Genomic DNA, 9,173 nt, shown 5'->3' with positions numbered 1-9,173 from the left:
CAGAGAAAAATCAAAGGATGACTACGACACGGATAAGCGGACTACGAGGGGTCGGTTTTTGCCCTACGAGCGTACCGAAGGCCGTGGCAGAAATTTCTGAGCAGCAAACAAGTTCACCATTGACGGAGGGACTGATCGTGGTCAAAACAATAGATCACTTCAAGATAAACAAACATCGGGGTCTCGAGATCTTTCCTACCCCAAGTTATCAGAATATAACTTCAACGTCAGTGTAGTGGAACTGGTGTCAGCTATGAGGAACATTAAGGAAGCACAATTCCCAAGACCTATGACGTCTGATTCTAGCCAGAGGGATCCAAATTTATGGTGCGAATACCACGGGACGAACGGTCACCGGACAGGGGACTGCCGACATCTTCGGGAGGAGGTGGCAATGCTATTGAAGAATAGTCATCTCCGAGAATTCTTGAGCGATCGAGCTAAGAACAATTATGGTCATAACAGAGACAATGCAGATGCCTCGAAAGTAGGAGAAGAAACCCCACGCCAAACGATCAACATGATCTTAGGGGGGAACGAGATTAACGGGGTCACCTTTTCAATGGCAAAGAAGACTAAAGTATCTATAACTCGCAGCAAAAGACTCTGGGAGGACGATATCACTTTCACGGAAGAAGACGCAGACGGATTGCTGTTACCACACAACGACGCACTGGTAATCTCTTTAAATGTGTTGGATTTTAAAATTAAGCATGTTCTAGTGGATCCAAGAAGTTCAGCTAATATCATACAATAGAGAGTATTGGAACAAGCTAAACTCACCGAAAGCATTATTCTGGTGACAAAACTCCTCGCTGGATTCAACCTTGCGAGCGTGGCGACCCGGAGAGAGATCTTGTTGCTCACGAATGCTAAAAGAGTAATGAAAACAACTCTCTTTGAAGTAGTGGATGGTGATATGGGATACAACATCATCTTAGGAAGGCCATGGTTACACGAGATGAAAGTTGTACCTTTAATGTATCACCAATTGCTGAAGTTTCCAACGCCCGAAGGAATCAAGCAGATAAGAGATGACCAACCAGTAGCGGCATAGCAATTACAGGAACTGACACATACTCCTGAGTTAGAAGAGGTTATTCCAGGGGAAGAATCGTCAAAACAATATCAGGTGCTGAGATATTTCCAAGTTCTAGAAGAAACGGACGCAACGAAATCTACGACAGAGGAACTAGAGCAAGTGTCATTATTCGAAGAATTCTTAGAAAGAAAATTTCACTTGGGAATAGGACTGCACCCAGAGCTCAGGTCTGGTTTTATTGAATTCCTTAAAATTAACGCTGATTGTTTTGCATGGTTGCACGAGGATATGACAGGTATCCCGACGAAAATAGCTGTGCACAAGCTAAGTCTGGATCCCAACGTACTACCGGTATGACAAAAGAAGTGCCCTATTGCCGAGGCCAGGAATAAATTCATCAAAGAAGAGGTAACCTGCTTGCTTAAAATCGGTTCGGTCAAAGAGGTAAGATATCCAGACTAGCTAGCCAATGTAGTAGTAGTTCCTAAGAAGAACAATAAATTTTGTATGTGTGTAGATTATAAAGATCTCAATAGGCGTGCCCGAAATATTCGTTTCAACTGCCAAATATCAATCAAATGATTGATGCCACGGCCGGGCACGAACTGATGAGTTTCCTTGATGCTTATTCCGAGTACAACCAAATTAAGATGAACCCGGAAGATCGGGAAAAGACTTCATTTATAACAAATTTCGGTACATATTGTTACAATGTAATGCCTTTCGGGTTGAAAAACACCGGAGCCACTTATCAACGGTTCGTAAATAAGATATTTGAAAAGCAAATAGAAAAGACCATGGAAGTTTATATAGACGATATGCTCGTTAAATCTTTGAATGCAGGTGACCACCTTAAGCATTTGCAAGAAACATTCGATATCTTGAGGAAGCATAACACGAAACTTAACCCCGAAAAGTGCGCATTCGGGGTCAGCTCGGGTATGTTCCTGCGGTTTCTGGTCTCACAAAGGGGAATTAAGGTAAAACCCGACAAAATTAAAGCCATAGACAACATCCCGGACAAATTATCAAACGTGACAGAAGTCCAAAGACTCACGGGAAGGTTAGCAGCTTTGAGAAGGTTCATTTCTCGATCGTCGAAAAAATGTCATCACTTCTTTACATTGCTAAAAAGAAGAACAATTTCAAATGGACGCCGGAGTGCCAGTAGGCTTTGAGGGACCTGAAAAAGTACTTGTCAAGCCCTCCATTGCTCTCGAAACTAGAAGAAGGCGAAATATTGCTAGTTTACCTCGCGGTTTTAGAAGTTGCGATAAGTGCGGTTTTAGTCCGGGAGGATGAAGGTACACAGTTTCCTATTTATTACGTTAGCAAAATTTTAACGGGCAGAAACTCGCTACCGACATTTGGAAAAATTGGCCTTAGCTCTCGTAGTCGTCGCTCGGAAGTTGAGGCCCTATTTCAATGCCACCCAATAGCTGTGGTGACTACTTTCCCTTTGCGGAACATCCTTCATAAACCCGAGCTCTCGGGCAGATTGGCCAAATGGGTCGTCAAAATGAGCGAGTTCGATATAGAATATAAACCTAGGACTGCAATTAAGTCACAATTCTTGGCTGATTTCGTGGCCGATTTTTAGTCTGGGACTGCTGCCTCCGGCAACCAAGGAGGCAGTAATGGTGTCGGAATCGACATAAGGGGTTTGGACCTTATTTACGTACGGAGCCTCGAACGTAAAAGGGTCCGGGCTCAGAATAGTTTTAATCACGCCTTCGAGGGAAACCTTAAGGCAAGCCATCAGCATGATCCCTTTAACTAATAATGAAGTAGAGTATGCAACTTTGATTAAAGGGCTCGAATTGGCCCGGGGACTTGATTCCGAGGTTATCAAAATCAAATGTGACTCACAACTGGTGGTAAATCAGGTTTACGGGATCTTTGATACCAAAGAAGAACGTATGCAACAATACGTGGTAAAGGTCCAGACTCTTTTGGCACGATTTCGTGAGAGGTCAATCACTCATATCCCGAGAGAGGATAATGCAGAAGCGAATGTATTAGCAAACTTAGGTTCATCAACGTAAATAAAGGGACTGGAGTCCGGAACGGTAGTACAATTGATGAGCTTAGTCCTTAATACAGGTGGTTACTATGAGGTGAATTCTGCTAGTCTGATCTGGGACTGGAGAAACAAAATAATCAACTACCTCGAGCACAAAAAGTTGCCCGACGATCTCAAAGCATCACGGGCGTTACGCACCAAAGCTGCACGTTATAGCTTCAGGAAAGGTCAATTGTATAGAAAATCTTTCCAAGGCCCGCTGGCCCGATGTTTAGGAGCGTCAGAAGCTGACTATGTCATGAGAGAACTCCACGAAGGATATGCGGCAATCACTCAGGCGCAGAGTCTTTGGTGCTGAAATTGGTACTGGCAGGATATTATTGGCCTCGCATGGAACAAGACGCCAAAGATTTCATACGAAAATGTGATAAGTGTCAACGCTATGCATCACTAGTGCATCTACTGGCAAAACCCTTACATTCGGTTCTGTCCCCATGGTCGTTTATGAAATGGGGGATGGACATCGTCGGACTGCTGCCACCGGCTCCCGGAAAGGTAAGATTTCTTTTAATTTTGACTGATTATTTTTCTAAATGGGTGGAAGCAGGTTCTTATCAGAAGATCGGAGAACGTGAAGTGGTAGATTTCCTGTGGAAAAATATAATTTGCAGGTTCGGAATACCAAAAGAGATAGCATGCGACAATGGGCCACAGTTTATCGGTGCAAAAGTTACAAAGTTCCTCGAAGACTTGAAAATAAAGAGAATCACATCTTCGCCTTATCATCCGAGCGCAAACGGTAAAGCGGAGTCGACAAACAAAGTGATCTTTCAAAACCTCAAGAAAAGGTTAGAAGCAGCAAAAGGAAAATAGCCCAAAGAATTGCCCGGACTTCTATGGGCCTACCGAACAACGGCCAAATCAAGTACAGGAGAAACTCCTTTTCCCTCGTATACGGTGCTGAAGCCCTGATTCCGGTTGAGGTGGGCAAACCCACTTTGAGATATTCTCAAACAAATCAAGAATCGAACAAAGAAGCAATACTAATCAACTTGGAACTACTCGAGGGACGCAAGGACTTGGAGCATGTGAGAATAGCAGCTCAAAAACATAGGATGGAGCGATATTACAATCAAAGAGCCAACTTCCATTTTTTCAAAGTAGGAGACTTGGTTCTAAGGAAAGTAACACAAAATACACAGGAGCTCAACGCGGGAAAGCTAGGTCAAACGTGGGAAGGTCCCTACCGGATTGCAGCTGTCACTGGGAAAGGTTCATATGAGTTGGAGAACCAGAATGGGGACAAATTGCCCAGCAACTGGAACGTGGCACACCTCAAAAGATATTATTGCTGATGAACGACGCTCAAATAGGAAGTATGTGTTGCACTCTTTTTCCCAATTGGGTTTTTCTAGCAAAGTTTTTAATGAGGCAGCGATAGAAAGCATACTACGAACAAGGCAAACGAACAAGACCTTAGGTAATCTTTGGTTCGATAGAAAATTCCCAACACCATACTATGAAGACAACAACAGTAAGACCTTTGATAGCAAGGCAAACAAACAAGCTTCCCATCGGGGACAATTAGGTAATCTTTGGTTCGATAGCAAATTCCCACCGGGAAGTTCCGAACAGAGGTTACCCGAACGTTCACGGGCACAAACCGCCAGAGGACTGTTAGGTATTATTTTGCTCGATAACATGGATTCCTAAGGGGAAACAAGATATGTTGCCGAGTGAATGATTACCTAGCAATTCATTGGTGGGACACTCGAAGATACAAGACTTCTAGTGTTCGAATTCGCATTCTTCGCATTCGAACAGTAGGGGGAATGATATGAGGATACGACAACATTGACTGCCACGTCAACCAAGAATGAAAATCCAAAAATAAAATGCATCATCGGGACCGAGGATTGCGCAGCCAGCCCGTAGAAACAAGTTGTATAAGATGGCCACAAGTAATGACAATTTCTTTTCTTCATAGCAAAATGCTTATGTAATTTCTGAAAATAGAAGGAATAAAATGAAATCCTTTTGCTTTTATCTTGTTTCTTGTCTGAACGATGAACTAACTTTGTCATTTGAAAGTTAAACAAGTACTTCAAATGTTAGTGTCGTAATAAACATGAGACGTCATCTTCAAGAGCACCGTAAACATAAGAGGGCCATCTCTTATAAAAACCCTCACGTTAAAGGGTTGGTTCCGGAAGAATCAATGCCCGAAATCCAAAATGCCATCGGGGAAAAATACACCCGAAGTCGTATATGAAAAGGACGCAAAAGGAAAACTTGCGCAAATATTCATAGAAACCCTCACATTAAAGGGAAACTTGCGCAAATATTCATAAAAACCCTCACGTAAAAGAGATAATACTCGAAGCCAAAATGCTTCAAAGAAAAGGCATCCAAGACTACACATAGTAAAGCGTGAATTGAACAACATGCGCAGAATGCTTGAGTAAGTGCAAAAGTTAAAGGCTTGCATAGATATTCAAACGAAAGTAAGACTCAAATGACACTTGAACAAAAAAATATTATCTTTATTTACAAGAACATGCCAAAACGTTACAAGTACAAAATGGGGAAAAAAAAAAGCTAGACTACAGTGCCTCCGGAGTCAGGAGGAAGAGAAGTATCCGCATTGCCGGGAAGGGTAGGTGGTTCAGCCGATGGCTCAACGCTTTCTCAAGTTTGGTCTTCGGCCTCATTGCCTTCCGATCCTTCTTCAGTTTTCAAAAACTCAAAACCGGAATCAGAAGAACCTGGAGCATCAGACTGCACCGGGAGTCTATTTTTTGCAGCCAACTCAAGCTCTCGGGCCTTAGCAATTTCGGCATCAATGTCAATAATACTAGCTTTGGTCTCTTCCAAGGTTTTTCTCCTCATGCTATACATGAAATATGTTTTTTCAACAATGAGGGAAGCCGTTCGGTGCTTGAGTTCTTCTTTGAGTTGAGTAACATCGGCAAAAAGGTTTTTCTGGGCGGATCTAGCAGATTTGAGGCTGACGTCGAGCTCGCGGACAGTTGAACTAAAGAGCCTATTATGCTCAATGGTTTTCCTGTACTTCTCTTTTAGCTGGGCATGTTTCACCTCCGCAATAGCAAGCTCTTCACTTTTAGAGTTCAAGGCTACCTCCAAGTTAATCACTCTTTCCGCGGAGGCAGCCTCACGGTCGGCTCCAACAAGAACAACGTTCTGGACTTTTGCCCATTTGGCCTTGGCCTCATTAAAATTAACCCTCAGCGGCCCAATTTCTTGGCTAAGGGTTACCACTTCTTGCTCGCTTTGCTGCAAACGAGTCTCCAAAACAACGGCCTCAGCAGGCCTAGTTTCCAGTTCCGAGAGGCGGAGAACAATCTAGTCCCGTTCCGCCAAAAGCTGATCCCGTTCAGAAGTAAGTTCTTCCTTCTCACGAATCAACCTTTGAAGGCCCTCAGAAGCAAGAAAGTTGGCATGTAAAATAAGAAGAAGTGAAATTTAGAATACATTCGTTCAAAGTAGAAGAAATAACAGAGGAAGGAAGGAATGTACCGATGCGGCGTTATGCATAGCATTGTTCAACAAACACTCTCCCGAGAGTGTCTGAATCTTTTCCCAGTCCTTTTCTGAAGCCAAAGGCTTCAGGTAATTAGCAAGCTCCACCGACCGCGATAGCAGGTTGCACCCGATAGAGACCGAAAGAGTGATGTTCCTCCTCCTTTGTGGATCTTCAGAAGTAGCAGCATAATTTTGCCCCAAGTTCCCATGAACTTGGGACTGTGTAAGAGGAACACCTTCTTCATGGTCAGGTGCGGCCGATGGAGATGGTGTAGCAACAGTTGGTGGAAGTGTAGACGAAGATGGAAATGATGTAGCAGTTGCTGGTGTTGGTGAAGGTGGAGATGAAGCTGATGGAGTTGAGGAGTAAGAAGCAGCTGCATCAAATGCAGTGCTGGTTGTTTGATGCTTGCCAACCAAAGACGGCAAGGACCCGGTACTCAGCCCCGTAGCATGGGTTGCAACAATTGGGGCCCGAAAATGGGAGTTGGCATATTCTACCAAATCAGATTCTCCCCAAAGTGCCGAGACATCATCTTCAGTTGGTGTAACTATCTCAATAGGTCGAGCATCCTGTTGAGATGATGAGGATCATCGCCTTCTGTGTAAAGAAGCTCCCTTATCAACAACTTCTTCATTAATCATCACGGTGTCTACGACCGGCCCAGAAAAAGGACCAGTCATCATCGCCACCGGAGATGATTCAGGGGCATCAACCTTTGCCCTTTTATTTTTTTCCCCAGTCGTGGAGGAGCGTCTTCTCTTTGTTTGTTTATCCTCCGGTCGGGGACTCCGTGAAGAAGTATTTGCACCCGAAACAGGCCCGGAGATACCTGTTCGAGTAAGTGCTTCCTGAAGCAGCCTCGCTGCATCTGTAGGATCAGTCAGAACGTCCTCCTCGGGGACAGCAACAGAGCCCGTAGGTAGACCTAATTCCATGAACAAAGTCAGAAGGGTTCAACCAAGTGCTTCATATACAAAAATTGAGGCAAGGTAAATTAGAGTTACCATGATTTTTGGCCTTCCACCCGTATTTAAGGGCCAATTCTTTCCACAAACGAGTTTCGGGCATCGTAATGTCCAAAATCTTCTGAACCCACCAGTTCAAACCTTCCACCACCGGTGGGAGCCATTGAGTTGCTGAAACATGCAAAGGGTGAAGAGATGATACGGCCATAGAAGAATATCTAGTAAGAGGAATATTATAAAAGAACTTACGAGTGTGGTTCCAAGCAACCAGAAAGGATGAAGCCGTTGTCGGAATGATGTCGTTGGTGGCAACTGCAACGAACCGTTCCATCCACCCACGGTCGTTGTCATCATCCATGCTAGATAACAAAGCATGATGGCCACGCTTGCAAAGGTTTATCATTCCCTCGCGGAAGATTTTGGGGGAATAGAGATTCATCACATGAGCGAAGGTTAGCTCCTCCCCAGTTTCTTGACACAAGTGTCGGAGGCAGGCGATCATCCTCCACACTGAAGGACTTACCTGTGCCAAACATACCTGATAGCGAAGGCAAAACTCCGCAATCACGGAATCAAGCTCTCCGCTCAAAGAAAATGCACCCAACGTAAAGGGATACGTGAAAAAGTATGTAAAACCTTCCTTGGGAAGGGTCACTCGCTCCGATAGATCAGGAGCGATAATTTCCAACTCAATGTAGTGGTAGTCCTCCTTCACAGCAGGAATACTGGAAGGACAAATGGAAGAAGGGTACCTACTAACAGCCCATGTACGAGGGTTAGCAGTATGAAATTTCTCTTCAAAATCCTTCGAAGTACTAAGCCTTCTTGGGATGATGGAATCCACTGTTGGAGGAACGGAATCCTCAGTTTTGTTTTTATTCTTTGTAGAACCACCACGTTTGGAGGAAGAAGCCATTGGAAAAGAAGAAGGTAAAAGAGTTTGTGTTTGAAGAAAATTAGAAAAAGGATTGAAAATAAGGATGCAAATCAGAAGCTCGAGCAATTGTGAAACGCAAAGGAAAAGAAAGTTGCGTATAAGTAAAATTTTGGCGTCTAAATTCATTGCCATGGATACCTCGATAATCGGAAAAAGCTGTGTTGAATCATGGGATGACGTGTGTTCGGGGCATTAAATGCGGAGAGACTTGCGTCTAATCAACCGTCAGAGACCTTCAGAGGGAATTATAGTAATTCCCGCCAAAAAGATGTTTCCACTAACTTTCCGGTAACACAAAGTTATGTCACCGGAAAGCATGGGGACTATCTGTATAAGGTAAAATATGATATGACACGTGGCTGACTAAAAGGAGGACACGTGGAATCTGAGATGGAATGGCTGAAGACCGAACACAGTCATTGCGCTTGTCACCAGAACATATAACGTTCATAAAAATGTATTAAATGCTCTGCGCCCGGTAGTATTTACTAAGGAATATTCTATAGCATTAAGAGCGACGATCCGTTACAAAGAATTTGACATTTACACTCAACGTTATATCTTTATCAATGACCCTCATACAATGGCGAGCCACCTTATAGGAAAGAGGTGTCAAATGACACCCATTCGCGAAAAAAATACGCTGTGTAGATAGGTAA

General features: G+C 43.7%; 1 protein-coding gene across 1 annotated transcript; it reads left to right on the top strand.

Moving 5' to 3' along the window:
- The first annotated feature begins 3,961 nt into the window (after window positions 1-3,961).
- On the top strand, window positions 3,962-4,420 carry LOC138892673 (uncharacterized). Its single transcript, XM_070176409.1, has one exon. The coding sequence runs from the start codon at window positions 3,962-3,964 to the stop codon at window positions 4,418-4,420; it is 459 nt and encodes a 152-aa protein (XP_070032510.1).
- Window positions 4,421-9,173: the final 4,753 nt, after the last annotated feature.

The sequence above is a fragment of the Nicotiana tomentosiformis genome, chromosome 5 (assembly GCF_000390325.3).
Source record: "Nicotiana tomentosiformis chromosome 5, ASM39032v3, whole genome shotgun sequence".
Taxonomy (NCBI): Eukaryota; Viridiplantae; Streptophyta; class Magnoliopsida; order Solanales; family Solanaceae; genus Nicotiana; species Nicotiana tomentosiformis.
Note: the sequence above shows the minus strand (reverse complement) of the source record. Positions and strands in the feature narration are given on the sequence as shown.